Source organism: Micromesistius poutassou (assembly GCF_964030765.1).
Source record: "Micromesistius poutassou genome assembly, chromosome: 6".
Classification (NCBI taxonomy): domain Eukaryota; kingdom Metazoa; phylum Chordata; class Actinopteri; order Gadiformes; family Gadidae; genus Micromesistius; species Micromesistius poutassou.
The window spans coordinates 16,472,634-16,490,084 of NC_140276.1; the positions used below are offsets into that span (position 1 = coordinate 16,472,634).

Below are 17,451 nucleotides of genomic sequence, written 5' to 3' on the forward strand. Positions count from 1 at the left end.
ATGGCAAATAACAAAATATCTTAATTCGTTATATGTAACTGAAAGCTGCACCGTCTAGAGACTTAAAGACGAAAACGCTATTATTTATTTATTCAGGTTGAGCAAATAAAAGTGAATTAGGTGACGATGATATCTTCAACGACCTACTGTAATCGTACTGAAACGTAACGTCAATCCCTTTGAATAATTAGCTCCTGTACCTCTGGGGTCCTAAATATTAATTATTACAAACATCAGAAGCTCTGGTCCTGTTGCGTTCCCTGGTGTGTGTTGTTCACTGTTGTGTGTTCACTGTTCCCCCTGCACACAGGGCCCTTTGACCCGGAGGAGAAGCGGCCATCTTGCTGAGGGGGCCTCGGCTGTCACCACGTGAGACCCAGGACCCGCCAGAGACCGGGACCAGCCCTGCCCCGAACCCCACCGACTCAGGAGGCCGTTCGTATGCCCAGCTCCAGAGGAGTCGCAGCACGACACGATGCCCGCCATCACCTTACCGCCGAAGGAGAACGCTCTCTTCAAGAGGATCCTGGTAGGCTGGACGCCTCGGTGTGCTAATGCTCACGATGAAGCTAATGCTTAAGCTAGTGGCCCGAGAAGCCGCTACTTTTAGAATACACCACGCATCTAGTCGCTTGGGAAAAGGATATTTATTTAGTATGTCAACTTTTAAGGCCTCAGTTGCTCCTTTAATCTCTCCAGAGCAGGCAGTGACGTGGTCCGCCAGCCTCGACAGAACCTAGAATGGGACCTGGACAGCACCTAGCATGGTGTCTGGACAGAACCTAGCATGGATCCTGGAAAGCACCAAGCATGGGTCCTGGAAAGCATCTGGCATGGGTCCTGGACAGCACCTAGCATGGTGTCTGGACAGCACCTAGTATGGGTGGGTCCTGGACAGCACCTAGCATGGTGTCTGGACCCATGGCTGGCCAGGACCTGGTGGTAGAAGTCAGGCTCTCTCCTCTATGAGGGGTTAGAAGATCAGACCCCCTGGCATAAAGTCATCGACATTTAGATGACAGTATATTAAGTTTGAATCCCAGCAACAACACAACTCCTTACTACCGCGTAGAGCTAGTTAACACTAAACACTCAAGTGTTGTGTGTTGATGTCTGAATTGTTGTGTGATGTCAAGTTATTCCACTAAGCAGGCAAAGTAAGCTGAGCTGTGGTAGGCACTGGTAACACTGGGATAGCCACAATTTAAGGGTAAACTAGTTCAGCATCTGTCATACAGGTATGTTATTATACATCTGTATTGGTTTATTTTAAGTATCAGTCCATGTATTTGGTCGCTAGACCAAAGTCGCTAGACCAGCTCAGTAGAGGCTGTCATCACACTTCATTTGATGCAGCCGGGAGCTAATTTTAGCACTTGGCAAAATACTTTGCTTACTTGTGCATTTGAATACATTCTTTTTCGTGTTTACATGGTGGTTTTGATAACCTTCAATACAATGCTTGGTATCATTAACTGCTATGAATAGTTATGTTTTGTAAATGTATATCTTAGTTCATTAGTAATACAGTTAGTTCTTTAGTAACAGAGACTCAAACCACAAGCCGAAGCTGTCAAACTGCTGCACACTTTGATTGGATGTTTTAGCCTGCTGGTGGTCAAGGAATGCATCCGTCAATCAGCTTTAAGATTTAATACACTTTACGTTGCTTTGTTTACACCTTGCGTTTGTGATGCAACACGGATGTTTGGAAATCACTGGCTCATCAGTCATCATCAGAGATTTGTAACAGAATACTACTGTTGTCTTAATATAGTTTCTGGTCATTGGCTCCTTTAACAATGTCTTTTACAAGTTTTGCTGTTATAGATGCTCTATAAATAGTTGTTTAAAGCTGTTATCAAAATATTTATCAGTCAAATCACTTAACCATATTGACTATGCTAACATACAGTTACTACAACATATGATATTTACTACTACTTATTGACTGTTGTATAAAGAAACTTAAAGAAACAAAAACATAAGTATGTTGTATGCATGATTTATTTTGCCACCTGATATTGACTTACTGTTCAAGCCTTGCTGATGCTGAAGGCTCTGGATGTGAATCAGACCTGAAAGGCTGTGTGCTGGTTCCACATGATGCTGAGGGCTATGGATGTGAATCAGACCTGTAAGGCTGTGTGTTCCACATGATGCTGAGGGCTCTGGATGTGAATCAGACCTGTAAGGCTGTTTGTTCAAGATGATGCTGAGGGCTCTGGATGTGAATCAGACCTGAAACGCTGTGTGTTGGTTCCACATGATGCTGAGGGCTATGGATGTGAATCAGACCTGTAAGGCTGTTTGTTCAAGATGATGCTGAAGGCTCTGGATGTGAATCAGACCTGAAAGGCTGTGTGTTGGTTCCACATGATGCTGAAGGCTCTGGATGTGAATCAGACCTGAAAGGCTGTTGGTTCCACACCACCATAGTGATGGAGCATGTAACCTTAGACTTTTTCTCTTTTATGCTGCAGAGATGTTATGAACACAAGCAATACAGAAATGGACTGAAGTTCTGTAAACAGATCCTATCCAACCCCAAGTTTTCGGAGCATGGAGGTAAGTCACTTCTGATGCAACACATAATGCTCTATGTATTAACTACGATCCATCTATTGCCCTTTCCACCGACAGTACCAGCTCAACTCGCCTCGACTCGGCTCGCCTTTTTTTGCGTTTCCATCGCCAAAATGAGGTACCTGGTACTTTTTTAGTCTCACCTCCGTCGAGGTTCCAAGAGAGCTCATCTGAGGTTCTAAGAGAGCTGATCTTTTGTGTTACGTAAACAGGCTGCTGGCCACTAGGCCTTTTTATACTGCCAAGCTGGTTCGTCGCGGCTTGGCACGCCCGGCAATTTCACCGTCTTGCCTGTGTAAAGCCCTGTGTAAAGCCTGTGTAAAACCGTCTTCACGGAGCGGGCTTTCTTGGTTCACTGGAGAAGGCGGGGCTACACATGGAGAGTAGACCTCTTTAGAATAATTTGCATACTCCTGAATGTTTTTGTTTTTTTTATGAATGAAGACTTCCGCATGCAAGAATGAGTTCACATCTGAGTGTAGGATACAAACACGATCAACTATTTACAAGTGCAAAAACGCCAAAATATTCCTTATTTTGCAGACCACTTGTTTTTTATCCCGACTTAAGCCTCGTAAGGACAGTTCCTCTGCGTCTTTCTCGTAGATCGCACCATCTTTCCCCGTCTTAGTTTAATGCTGCATCACCTTCTCTCCCATGATTGTCAGCAGCTTGTGGATTTCACCGTCTCTCCAGTTAGAATCTCTCATGTTGATATCGCTATGCTGTCTCTGTCTATACAACACAGCAACACCTCTACCCAAGTCCCGCCCTTGGAACTGAGGAGCCGTCTAATCGCATTTACATCAGAATGAAACCACCAATGTGTGTAGGGTCCGGGAGTGTAAATTGAGGTGCTAGCTCAAGCCGGCAATTTACCTCAGGCAGTGTAAACGAGTGGACCATGCCGGGAAAAAGGCGTGCATAAGACGGGCGTATTTGGCAGTGTAAAAACGTCTACTGATTGAGAGAGTGATGCCACTGGACGAATAATGATGAGCACGACGTCCAAGCCTGACACCCGACACCTTTAAATACTAGCATCAGCGTTCAGTCAACAATAGTGATTGATTATTGAACATGGCAGGATCAGCGTGTAAGAACACGCCGTGGGCCATGACGGAGGTGGAGACGCTCCGGTGCGTAGCCCTGTCTGTTTATGTGTTGCATGGACGCGTATGTGTCGCAGTTTCCCGCATGCATGCTATGACGACCCGCCCACGTTGAAGAGGTACTTTCTAGATGGAAACACAAGTGCCTGGAACCAAACCAAGTCGTGGCGAGTTGTGCTGGTACTGTCGGTGGAAAAGGGGCTTATGTGTTGGTATAATGTGACTTTATATTTCGACCAATATACCCTATCTAACGGTTGGTTGTTAAATGGAAGTAATGAAGTCTAACATTTCCAAACATGTTTTCTTCCACCATTCGTGTCCCTGGTCCGCTCAGAGACCCTGGCAATGAAGGGGCTGACCATGAACTGTTTAGGCAAGAAGGAGGATGCCTATGACCTTGTGAGAAGAGGTCTACGCAATGACCTCAAAAGCCATGTCTGTATCCTTTTCAGGTCAATGCATTCAGCCCTAATTCTAAAATGTATGATGTGTATGATAATAAGGCAACAAGGGCTTTCTGTCCAAGTGTGAACCAGGGTTCTGCCTACAGCCAGGAGTTGGCGTGTTTACAAGTTGCAAAATGACCAAGAACAGACAAATCTAAAGCCTACATATTTCTAACGAGGATCGCTTTTTAAAATTGCACCATTTTCAGTTTACACGCTTTGTTGACAATAAGAACGATCGTCATAATCCCAGAAGTTCACAACTGATGAGTGTAACATGCTCAAACATAGTCTTAGTAGCCCTCTGAACCCGAGGTGATGCTGCACGTTGTCTCCTTAACGGCGCTGCTGCCAGGCTGGCACGTGTATGGGCTGCTGCAGCGCTCGGACAAGAAGTACGACGAGGCCATCAAATGCTACCGTAACGCCCTGAAGTGGGACAAAGACAACCTGCAGATCCTGCGGGACCTCTCGCTGCTGCAGGTCCAGATGAGAGACCTGGAGGGCTACCGGGTAAGTAGCATTGTCCTGTAAAGACGAAGTAAAACACAATGGTAAGGTGTACAATCCCTTGTGTTGTATATGGGATTGTGTCATTATCACTCGATGACCTTGAGTGAATGTCCTTATCCTTACAGGAGACCCGTTACCAACTATTGCAGCTCCGCCCAGCCCAGCGGGCCTCCTGGATTGGTTACGCCGTTGCCTATCATCTGTTGGAGGACTTTGAAATGGCAGCTAAGATCGTGGAGGAGTTCCGCAAAACACAACAGGTCTGTTGAAGCATTAGCCATCATTATCCCTGGTGAGATGATAGAGCTGAAGACTGCTCTGGTGAGTGTGTTGTGGTATTACAGTTCTTATTGTGTGTGTCTCTGGCCAGACCTCTCTAGACAAGGTGGACTATGAGTACAGTGAGCTGCTGCTCTACCAGAACCAGGTATTGCGGGAGGCCTGTCTCTACAAGGAGGCCCTGGAGCATCTCAACAGCTACGAGAAGCAGATCTGTGACAAGATGGCTGTGGAGGAGATCCGAGGTGCGCCTGGCCTCTGGCCCTTGATGGTTTTTGCGGCGGCTCTTGGGCTTGACCGTTTCTGTGACCGTTTCTCCCCTTCTGGCTCCCTCAGGAGAGCTGCTGCTGAAACTGGAGCGAGCGGACGAAGCCTCCCAGGTCTACAGGAGACTCCAGGAGAGGAACCCCGAGAACTGGGCCTATTACCACGGCCTGGAGAACGCCCTGAAGCCAAGTAATCAGAGTTCACGTGTTGGGCCCAATGTGTTGGACAATGGCAGAGCTCATCCTGTGTCCAGATGGGATGCTTCTTCATGCTGAGGGTGTTAACATGAACTTGGCTTAATGTGGGTCTTCAGCACTGTACTTGTGGTTTGTTTACTCCCATGTATCCGTTGAACCCCAGGTAATGTAGAGGAGCGTCAGAAGCTTTATGAGGAGACGTGGGTCAAGTTCCCCAAAGGCCTGGTGCCCAGGAGGCTGCCCCTCACCTTCCTCACAGGTAACTGCTGAGCAGAAAGCACATCACTCCTGACACTCCCCTCAGGAGGGGAGACCAGGTTGCATCACCATGCAGTCAAACGTCTTCCCATGACTATTCATGCATATAATACTTTATCAATGGTATGTTAGTATAGTGCAGTGGTTCTCAAACTGTGGTACGCGCACCACTGGTGGTACGCAATGCACTATTTATTGGTAGGCAAAATAAAAAAACATAAAAATTTGAAAATACTAGTACGAATGGAAATAGATTAACCATGACATCATTAGAAATTAGGGTAAAAAAAGTTTTGCCTTTCCTGTAAATTTTTTGTTTCAATATCAGCCTGCTTCATAGACATCCACAATTACAAGCTTAACTGACGGCAAGATATAAATTCAAAAATACTGTTATCGTGGCTCCAAGCGGGAACTATTTGGAAGTGATGTGCAGACAGGAGAATATTTATTCAAATATATATATATTCAAATTATATTTGAATGCTTTATGCTAAAATTCTGCCTGATATTAATATTTACTATGAACCTATACACTGTACAGGCTTATGCATTGCTAATGCCATGTCCCCTATGTCCCCTAGAGGGCATTCTACCAATACACATTTCTTTCTTGCTAAGTAAATAATAATATTGGGTACAGAGCACATGTTGTACGGTCCTTTCACATTGATCGTGATTGTGCGTTGAGATTATTCAGGCTTTCATGCATAGTTTGAACAAAGAGGATTAGGTTATATTTGAAGTGCCTTTTTAATAAAGTGTTTTTGGCTTGTGTTGGGCAGGGGAGAAATTCAGCGAATGTCTGGACTACTACCTGAGGATGAACTTAAGTAAAGGCTGCCCGCCGCTTTTCACCACCCTGAAGTCCCTCTACACGGACACGGCTAAGGTACACGCTGAAAGATGAGCCAACCAAAGGTCACCAGTGTTTCCCACAGACCAGGTAGCAATGTGTGGTGCCCCCCTGGTGCCGGTGGGGGAATCGAGTGTCACGGTGCCATGGCGGTCGGTGGAGTCGGTCATCGGGGTGTATGCAGAGTGTTTGCAGCGGGGGGCATTCAAACACACACTTTCTGAAGCTGCTATGTTAAATATACAACTGTATGCTTATCTATTGTCACCTGCTGAGACCATTTTAAAGCTACATGAAAGCTAAATTATTCAGCTCAATCTTAATTCTTTAAAATAAGTTCTTTGAGAGAAGACAACTAAAACATTTTTACCAGAACCCTGCTTGGTAGGCAGGCAGGCCAGTATAATTAGTTAGCTCATACAAATACCCGGACTTTATGTTGGAGGAAGACCTGTCTTTTAAAGACCGGGTAAACCAAAAATAATTATGGGTTTTGAGTTTATAATACCACAGGAAAATATATTATTAACCACCCTGCCAAATTTGAAGGACTAAAAAAATCGCGAAGTATATAAAATTATGCTTCAAAGTTGATGAAAAATGAGCAGTAATCCCTGGCTCAGGACGGTGGGGGCGTGTGCGCTGCAGGCCAGGAAACCACGCCCATCACCGGAGAGGTCCAACGGGCAAGCTAGCTGCAAACTGACAATTCAAATCAGACTCGTGAGCGGTAAAACCATAGACGGGTGAAACCACAGAATGCTAGTGCGCGGTTAATGTATTTATACCTAGAGGGCAGCAGGGGGCGGGTCTACATCGAAGACCGCTTTACGTAACGCGGTCTTCGATGTAGACCCGCCCATTTTAAACCTGCACACAGAACATTCTCTGAGGCCTAGCTCCTCAAGGAAATGATGAATGGGAAAAATATTTTTTACATGTTTTGAGGGACACATTTAAGGCCTAATTAATATGATAAGAAGAAAAATACTGAATTTGGTTTACCCGGTCTTTAAGTTTAATGTTGAGAATTACTCACCAAAATTGATGTTAAAGTTTAGTTTTTACCTGATTTTTGCCTATTTTAGTGGCAATTCTGTGACATTCAAGGAATGAATTGCAAAACAAGATAAATAGTATAATGTAACAATATAAATATAATAGCTGACCGTCTTCTCTTGGCCAAATATCCTGCTGCTTCGGGTTTTCCTTTGATAGGCCTCAAGCATTGCGCGTGGAGAGGAGGAGTGGGGGGGCGAATCAGCTGTGAGTGCGCGTGCATGTGCCAGTGATATGCGGGTTGATCCAAATTGAGCGGTTGAGTCACCAAAAAATATTTTAATGATATTCGGGTCGGTTAATAAAGATGCCGAATACACTTTTGTAATTCATTAAGTAGGCTATATCGTATAAAAGACAAAGACATAATTGGCTGAATGACTTGCGCAAAGCTGCAGCACGAGCTTTCCAGGTGCCAACGTAGAGACAACTTTCTTTCTTTTTTCTTAGACCAGGTAACTGTCTGATTTAGGTCACCGTTTTATTTTGAATATGTAGCCTGTTATTTGTTGACCTGGTGAACCAAGGTTGCAATTTGCAGGATGTTTAGAGTGTCCACTAATAAAGACGTTTCTTCATATATTCAGATTTTATGCTTAGGAGATGGCATCAATTAGGCATCCCGCGAGTAACTGCTCAAACAACATTTTATGTAGGCTATTGTGAATGTTAAGCTATTAGTATTAACTTTTGCATGAATGCTGAAGCGGGATAGAATAGGCTGATGCAATAATGCAGGTTCCTCACGTTAAACTATACTATGCTAGCTATGCGTCAACATTGTAATATCTTTGTTTTAAATGCATATGACTCAGGGATGTCAGTTTTACTTTAGCCAATAAGGCTATGATTAAGGTAATCAAGAGCATGGCCTATACCTTTAAAATAAGTGGGTCGGGAAGCAGGTTGGGTACATTATTTTAATATTAATACTTGCGGTCCGAGTTTTTTTCGAGGTCCGAAATAAAATGCAATCAATTAGTGGCGCCCGGTGTTGATTCTGTGGCACTGCGCCACACATTGGTCTAAGTATGGGGAACACTGGTCACTGTTGAAAGATGTTGTGAATGACCTGGTTTCCTGCCTTGATTCAGGTTGCCATCATTGAAGAGTTGGTAGTTGGATATGAAACCTGTTTGAAGAACTGTCGGATGTTTAGTCAACATGGTGAGTGATGCTTACTAACCTCGTAAATTACGGAAATGTTGGATTAGCGAAATTAAGAACTTGAGTATTGTTCCTGTTTTTATCACAGCTAACAAGTTTTCTTCATTCGGTTTTCCTGATATATTCATGTATATTTCACTTTTACATCTTTGCCAATCATTCAAGACTATTCACATTTGCCATCAACATCTGAAGAAAATGCTTACAACTCAACTTATTGTTTTCAACAGGCCTATTAATGGCATCTTTGTATTGTGATGACTGTCATGTCCTACTTGCAGATGAAGGCAAGGTGGAGCCCCCCACCACGCTGCTCTGGGTGCAGTATTTCCTGGCGCAGCACTTTGACTTCATCGGGCAGCAGAGCCGAGGACTGGACTACATCAACACGGCCATCGACAGCACGCCCACGCTGATTGAGCTCTTTCTGGTCAAGGCTAAGATCTACAAGGTTGGTACATGTCTCTGATTCAAAAGGAGCGGACGGCGCCTCTGAAAGAGGGGTTGAGACGTTGTGCTGTGCAGCACGCAGGGAACATCAAGGAGGCGGCGCGCTGGATGGACGAGGCCCAGGCCCTGGACACCGCCGACCGCTTCATCAACTCCAAGTGTGCCAAGTACATGTTGAAGGCGGGCCTGGTCAAGGAGGCGGAGGACATGTGCTCCAAGTTCACCAGGGTGGGTTTGCGGAGAGACGTCCGGACCAGCATTTGAAGGCCGACGGTACCTAAAGACCTCCTGCTCATCTGTGGTGCGTTACAGGAGGGCACGTCTGCGGTGGAGAACCTGAACGAGATGCAGTGCATGTGGTTCCAGACGGAGTGCGCTCTCGCCTACAAATCCATGAACAAGTTTGGAGAGGCGCTCAAGAAGTGCCATGAGATCGAGAGGGTAAGCCTTTCAGTCCAAGACACATCCTCCTCATTCCTTTTGTTGGGACGATGACCGCATAAAGGGGCTCCAAGAATAATCTTCTAAACCGTGAACCTTTCCTAAGGATAACCTAAGTTGTCATGTTAGTTCATTCAAAACATTGTTTGTAATTATGATCTGTTTACAATTATTATGTTGTTTTTTTATGCCATTCATACATTATATAAATATGAATTGATATAGTGGTAGCACTAATCTGCAAGCATGCAGAACTGATAAGCCAGACTCAACGGTAGTTTGCTTGACTAAAGCACCGACTGCTGTCCCTGCAGCACTTTGTGGAGATCACCGACGACCAGTTTGACTTCCACACGTACTGCATGCGTAAGATGACGCTGCGCTCCTACGTGGACCTGCTGAAGCTGGAGGACGTCCTGCGGCAGCACCCCTTCTACTACAAGGCGGCCCGCAGCGCCATCCACATCTACCTGGAGCTGCATGACCGGCCGCTGGCGGACGACAGCAAGGAGAGCCAGGCGGACGCCGGTGAGGAAGGATCACTAGAGAGGGATCACTAGAGGGTCTTGGAGAAGGGGATCACTAGTGGGAGAGGTATCACCAGTGGTCTGAGAGAAAGGGATTACTAGTGGGAACACTAGTGGGTCTGAGAGAGAGGGTTCACTAGAGGGTCTGGGAGAGAGAGGGATCACTAGAGGGTCTGTGGGAGAGGGATCACTAGTGGGAGAGGGATCACTAGTGGGTCTGAGAGAGGGATCACTAGTGGGTCTGAGAGGGATCACTAGTGGGTCAGAGAGGGATCACTAGTGGGTCTGAGAGAGGGATCACTAGTGGTCTGGGACAGGGATCACTAGTGGGTCTGAGAGGGATCACTAGTGGGTCAGAGAGAGGGATCACTAGTGGGACTGAGAGGGATCACTAGTGGGTCTGAGAGGGATCACTAGTGGGTCAGAGAGAGGGATCACTAGTGGGTCTGAGAGAGGGATCACTAGTGGGTCTGAGAGAGGGGGCACTAGTGGGAGAGGGATCACTAGTGGGTCAGAGAGAGGGATCACTAGTGGGTCTGAGAGAGGGATCACTAGTGGGTCTGAGAGAGGGGGCACTAGTGGGTCTGAGAGAGGGATCACTAGACGGTCAGAGAGAGGGATCACTAGTGGGACTGGGAGAGGGATCACTAGTGGGACTGGGAGAGGGATCACTGGTGGGTCAGAGAGAGGGATCACTAGTGGGTCAGAGAGAGGGATCACTAGTGGGTCTGGGAGGGCTGCATGGAGTGCTTTATTCATTCTCAGAGGAGATTGTGTCAAAATTGCTCTGCTCAAGATCTGCTCAACATTTTTATAAAATTGAAAATATAAAAAAGAAATGGAAGTAGAAATACATTAACATGTGAAATCATTAAGAATATGCATATATTAAAAGCATTTACTAAACTACATACAAAATGATGGCCATAAAAACAAATGCATATATGAATAATAAATATTTAAATGTAAAATATACACAAAACGTAATCCATATAACACAAAATATATTGATTTGCACAAAGGAAAAAGCTTCTGCATCGTATGATCCGTATCCTTGATTCAGAGAACCTGACGGACAAGGAGCTGAAGAAGATGAGGAACAAGCAGCGGCGAGCCCAGAAGAAAGCCCAGCTGGAGGAGGAGAAGAAAAACGCAGAGAAGGAGAAGCAGCTCAAGAACCAGAAGAAGAAGAAAGAAGACGACGACGAAGAGATCGGCGGGCCCAAGGAGGAGCTCATACCGGACAAACTGGCCAAGGTAGACGTCTGACCGGTCAACAGCCGCTGCTTTAGCGTCCTCCGGTCCCCTTGCTTTACGTGTGTGTGTGTGTGTGTTCAGGTGGAGAGTCCTTTGGAGGAGGCGGTGAAGTTCCTGATCCCTCTGAAGACTCTGGTACGGAACAAGATTGAAACTCATCTCCTGGCATTTGAGATCTACTTCAGGAAAGGTAGGTAACCAGAATGACCAGCCTGCATGTCCACCCTCTGGTAGTCCTGAGCCTCTTCCTATACAGCCCCAGTGTAGTACTTTACCTTTCGGAGCTTGCTGCCTTCAAAATGGTTACTATTGAAACAGCTTGTGTAAGGAGGATGGGGAAAGGGGATGAAGAAAACCTTACAGGATGATCGGGTGGAGAGCAACACTATTACCTGTTACCAAGGAGGAGCCAGATTACCAAGGGCATGTTTTAAACAGTTAGTAATAATAATCGGGACGTTAACATTTTTGCAATAACTAAAATAAGAAATATATAAAATGAGTCCACAATGTCCTATAAAGGTAATAGTCTACAGGTTATCCTGAATTCTACCGCGCAGTGGCATCCTCGTTGATGTGCTTCCGTCACAGTCCGTCCTCCGCTGGTCCACAATCAGCGCTTTCTCCGCCTCTCCACGCCCATCACGCGTTGCTCTGTTATAGTTCGCCACCGCTTCGGCTCGGTGCTGCTCGTGATCGGGTCCAACAGTTACTCCCGTTGGTATGGTGCGGTGCAGCTCGTGATCGGGGCCGACAGTTACTCCCGTTGGTATGGTGCGGTGCAGCTCGTGTTCGGTTCGGCCCGCCGTTCTCTCCTCACCGCTGTGGTATCAACAGGTCCTGTATTTCCGGACGGATTTCTGATGACTCAATTACCCACTTCTCCGCCTCATGCCATTGGTTGAATACCGTCCTTAGAAGCTCAACAGGCGTAGACATTTAATAATCAGGTAGTCACATGCAGGTAGTCACAGGTAGTCACATGTTACTTTATCAGTTTATTTTGTGATTTCAACCCAATAAAACAAGTAAAACCAAATACCATACAAGCTTAAACACAACACAATGCATGCAAACATACAATATAACAGCACAGCAAAAATTGTATCAATAACACCAGAACAACAACCCATACTGCCGCCGTGCGCCACTTGCAGAAAGAGAGATTACTTAAGAAACTGCACTCTTCACTTCTTTTCAGTTTTTGAACCCTTTAATCACCACATGAAATGTAACGGCCGAATCATAACATGCAGTCCTGATCGTTTTCCCCTTGTGCTGCTCCCCTGGTTCCAGAGAAGTACCTGCTGATGCTGCAGTCGGTGAAGAGGGCTGTGGCCATCGACCCCTGGGACCCCTGGCTCCACCAGTGTTTAGTGCGCTTCTTCAAAGGAGGTGAGCCCAGCGCCGGTCGAGACGCACGGAGGCAGTTCACCTCTGGACCACTTTAACCACGTATAAGAGCACTAACTCAATAATTAGGAAAGTAGCGTGTGTGCTCACCCTGACAGCCATACAAACCCTGTGTTCACACGAGGCCTCTCTTCCTAGCAACATTTAAAAAGAAGAACTGCTTGCCAACTCCTGGCAGATACTGCACAGATACTAAAACGGCCATTAAGGGGAACTGGTGCAGTAGCAAGCCTTTAAAACCCATAGATGGATGGGATAGATGTTGAGCCCATCTTTACATTGTGTCCTATGCAGGGCCGGTTCTAGCCATTTGGTAGCCCTAGGCTAGATTGAGTTTTGCGCGGCCAAAGGCTGCCAAAAGCTGTGTGCGCTGCATGATATTATGAATAAACGACTGCGTCTCTGGTACTACATCATTGCTTCTTTAGCGCTCTTGTGATCTTGCGATCTACCGGTCACACGGTAACGTCAAAATGCAACTTGAGCCACTTTAAACAGGAGAAGCTCCTTTCTACACCTGCAGATGTAGCTCCAATTGTTGCTACTAATGAGAACAGTTTGTAAAGCTGAGGCATTGCACTGTCCAACTCCATGTCTTTAAGGAACACCAAGAAATCACACATCTTTCCCCTGTCACCCTGCAAGTCCTGATCTGAATACAGGGCTTGAAGTTCAGACCTCAGGCTCCCTGAATCAAAGTGATGGCCAACTACCAAAACGATATTAAACTTGAACAAGGAAATGTGGGAATTATGTTAAACAGAAGCAAGGAATCGTGTGTAAGTGTAAGAAATGTACGATGAAAATTGTCTAGCAATTTTGCCAAGCAAATATCAAGAAATAGGTTGCAGTTTGTCTTTCGACTTGCTTGCAAAATCCGCAATGCGACTGAGGACTGAAGAGAGCTCCGGCAACGTTTTATAGTTCAAAATCACTGTCAATCAAACGGCAACTCAGTCTAAAAATGTAAATCAGTCAATACTAAAATGCATTTCCTGCAGAAAATGCGGTGAGTGCTGTAGTACAAAGTGAGGTTGAAAATATGTTTTAATAAAGCCACATAGATTAAGACGTAAAGAAGCGTTAAATGTCTTCAAGTTCAAAAGTCTAAATGGAGTAAACATGCACACCATTTAAAAAAATACATTGTTACAAAAGCTGGAAGCTAAACTGTAATGCTGTCAAAGCTGGAAGATTGTAGTAGTGGTACTAGCTGTAGTAGTAGTAGTAGCTGAAGTAATAGTGGTACTAGCTGCACAAACGATATGCCATATGAAACGTATGGTATTAATTATTGATTGTAGAAAGAATTATAATAATCCCGCCAGTTCCTGTTAAAACCATCTGAAATTGAATGTACTCGCCTAATGCCAATTCTTCCAGCCTAACGTGATTAAAAGTAGTCAAATGCTTGGCGGGAAAACTCTCCCAATATGGCAGCACTGCCTGCACGTCCTCGCGCTCCTCCCTCAGCGTGAATCAATGAGACCAACTGGAAACGAGGCGGACATGGAACTTAAGATTCATTTTCCAGATTATTGAAGATACAAGTGTCTTGATTTGTTAAACCTTTGAAAGAATGGGCGGACGGTTCAGCCGTCCTCCCATTGACTTCCATTGTAAAAAAATAGTATTTTAAAAGAATAGACTAGAATATCTCAAAGTATAAAGTTTACAAATATTAAAAGTCATTGCCCAGACAGATGTTGAATGGAATCGATTGGTTTGGTAGTTTTGGCCACATTAATTGCACAAGTTTGACGGAAAAGGGATATCAAGATTGTGCATTTCTATGCACAATAATAAACATGTTTAATTTCGCTTGTTCTTATTCTATGACTAGTGGGAATTAAGGGCACCACTAGAGGGCGCCCCCAACACATTTGTCGCCCTACGCAATCGCCTAGTTTGCTTATAGCAATCGCCGGTCTTATCCTATGACCAGGATCAAGCCACAGCATTGAACCCACAACATCACTATCTACAATAAGCTGTGTGTTGTGTGTTCCTCTCCCTCGACCCCTCCAGTGAGCGAGAGCAACGCCCTTCCCGAGCCGGTGCGGACGGTGCTGAAGCAGGAGATCTCTCGGCTGTTTGGGGACAGCGACCCCAAAAGCTTCAACAAGAAGTACCTGAGCAGACACTCCAGCTCCATCCCCCAGCGACTGGCCGGTGAGACCCTCCGCCTGCGTCCAACACGTCTCCTCAAGGCTCTGTGTTCTGATCCTACTGCTGAATTCTCTTTGGTTTCTGTGCACAGCCGCTAAGATGATGGTGTACCTTGAGCCGTCTTCGGACACGATGGCCTGCGAGCTCGCCACCGCCATGGACGATACGCTCACGGGCCGCAGTATTCAGGTACATCCCACACCTGGTCAAGTCTTAGTATTCTGGTACATCCCACACCTGGTGAAGCCTGAGTATTCAGGTACATCCCACACCTGGTCAAATCTTAGTATTCAGGTACATCCCACACCTGGTCAAATCTTAGTATTCAGGTACATCCCACACCTGGTCAAGTCTTAGTATTCAGGTACATCCCACACCTGGTCAAGTCTTAGTATTCAGGTACATCCCACACCTGGTCAAGCCTGAGTATTCAGAAAATGGCATTTTACCAAAAGACAGGAGAAAGGTTTTATGCTAGCTTGAGGTGGTGTTAGAGAACGGATGCGCTCCCAGCCACTAGCCACAGTGGCTGTGCATCCGCACGCATCCGTTCTGCTATCGGCTAGTAAGGGCTTTCTGGATATGTCAATGGGGTAATCTGAGGGGAGTGACTCCATGCAAAAACACAGTTTATACTGTTTCGCCACACTATTTGAGTTAAACGAGCACGGTGGTGTCTCGTAAGGAACCAACTTGTGTTACATAGGTCTTGGAATGGTTTTCTGAATGTATTTAGAGGCCCCAAAAGCAGATAAAGAGCTTGCCCCCATAGGTTAGCGTTATAGCTATTCCGTAGCGCCGGCAGCCAGTGCAGATCTCTGGCTAGGTCAAATCAAATCATTTTTTTTACTTCCCTCAACATGGGGTGACCCTGAGGAAAACCTGGGAACGGGTTAATGTGAGTCCTAAGCCGGTTAATCATGGCTCCTGAAGAGGTTAATAATGACTCCTGAACAGGTTAAAAATGGCTCCCTGGAACATGTTAATAATGGCTCCTGGGAACATGTTAAAGGACAATTCTGGTATTTGGAACATTGAGGCCCTTTTCTGGTTTGTCTAGGATGAAATAGAGTGGTTGACACCGAAATTTGTTATTGGTCCTGTCTCGGGTATTTGGCTCATTTAGAATCGCCCTGCCTGCTTCAGAATGGCTGGCTACGGGCATTCACAAACCTGTCCTTAAAACAACCCTCAACGTTTGTTTTCAGAAATGTGCAACTCACCAAGTGGTTAGTGGTGTTCGTTGATGTTCCAAATCAAGTATCGTAGGGAAATACAGTCGTGTTTTATTTGGCATTTTGTAAATCCATTGATTTCTGTTGGAAGACTCATTGCTCGTTGACCGGAAATGGAAAGAGGGGCTGGTTGTATTCTTTCCACTCGGTTCTAGCCCTACTGTTGAGACGGAGAACCGAGCAAAAAGACTACAACCAAACATAAACAGCCCTCCTTCTGTTTCTGGTCAACAAGCAATGAGTCTTCCAACAGAAATCAATGGATTTACAAAATGCCAAAACACGACAGGTTAATTAATCATGACCGGTTAATAAATTAAATTAAATTAAACAGGTTAATATTAAGGACCAGGTTAATAATGACCCCGGGGCGTGTCCCGCTGCAGGTGTGCTCGGAGGTCCTGGAGGCCCTCCGCGGGGGCCAGCTGGGGGGCGAGGGCCACCCCAAGGCGGCGGAGGCGTACCGCGCGGCCTGCCATGCCTTGTTCCCACACACCCTTGCCTTCATGGAGGCGGACTACCAGGACAACAGCAGCGCCAACGGAGACCTGTCGGCCGGGGAGCAGGATGACATGGCCCATGAGATGTGAGGAGGAGGAGAGAGGAGAGCGAGGAGCGCGCGCACGCACACACACACACACACACACACACACACACACACACGACGCAGACGCCCCCTGCCAGATGTCTGCAGAGCGGCCGGCCATGTTCCTTGGATCCCTTCCATCGTCAGCTCAGCCGTTTGACCCGCCCCACTGCACTGACGCGAACGGACTGACCACGCTACAAAGATATGAGGCCCATTTTACTTTTTTTAAGAAAAACAAACAAACAACAAAAAAGGGCTCCCCCTTGTTGTTGGTGTTGGGGTTAGTGCCGACCCTGACCTGGGGGACCGTGGGGAGTGAAGGGTGTAGCGGTGTTGGGGTTAGTGCTGACTGACCCGGGTGGACCATTGAGGGGGGGGGGGGGGGGGGAGTGGACTCTGACTGGAGGTTTCTGTAAAACACAGTTTAGATCTTTTTCTAGCGCTCCTGTGTTTCACAAAATGTCCTTGTAGGTACGTCTGCTTCTCACATTTTTAAAAAAAAGAAGGTAATTTATATCTTACAAAACTGACTAAATGAATAATAAAAGCAGCATTTGCGTAACCTTATACCAGTTGTATTCGTGTTGAAATTGGGAGTGTAACTAACGTATAATGGGTTATCTCTTT

General features: G+C 45.9%; 1 protein-coding gene across 1 annotated transcript; it reads left to right on the forward strand.

The window, feature by feature from the left end:
- Positions 1 to 328: 328 nt before the first annotated feature.
- On the forward strand, positions 329 to 17,373 carry LOC311345467 (N-alpha-acetyltransferase 15, NatA auxiliary subunit-like). The gene is made up of 20 exons (XM_084469870.1): positions 329 to 529; positions 2,484 to 2,568; positions 4,036 to 4,140; positions 4,503 to 4,660; positions 4,786 to 4,920; positions 5,031 to 5,184; positions 5,276 to 5,395; positions 5,567 to 5,662; positions 6,447 to 6,553; positions 8,671 to 8,743; positions 9,025 to 9,194; positions 9,269 to 9,421; positions 9,506 to 9,634; positions 9,949 to 10,162; positions 11,225 to 11,418; positions 11,500 to 11,608; positions 12,715 to 12,813; positions 14,860 to 15,003; positions 15,092 to 15,189; positions 16,622 to 17,373. Exons 1-20 carry the CDS (start codon positions 476 to 478, stop codon positions 16,823 to 16,825), a joined length of 2,601 nt encoding a protein of 866 aa, XP_084325996.1. The 5' UTR covers positions 329 to 475; the 3' UTR covers positions 16,826 to 17,373.
- The last annotated feature ends 78 nt before the right edge of the window (positions 17,374 to 17,451 follow it).

Excerpts from the sequence above, each read along its gene's own strand:
- LOC311345467 (XM_084469870.1), top strand. The coding sequence starts at position 476 with ATGCCCGCCATCACCTTACCGCCGAAGGAGAACGCTCTCTTCAAGAGG. Across the intron at positions 15,004-15,091 it reads CATCCCCCAGCGACTGGCCG|CCGCTAAGATGATGGTGTAC; the intron begins GTGAGACCCTCC and ends TTCTGTGCACAG. Across the intron at positions 15,190-16,621 it reads TCACGGGCCGCAGTATTCAG|GTGTGCTCGGAGGTCCTGGA; the intron begins GTACATCCCACA and ends GTCCCGCTGCAG.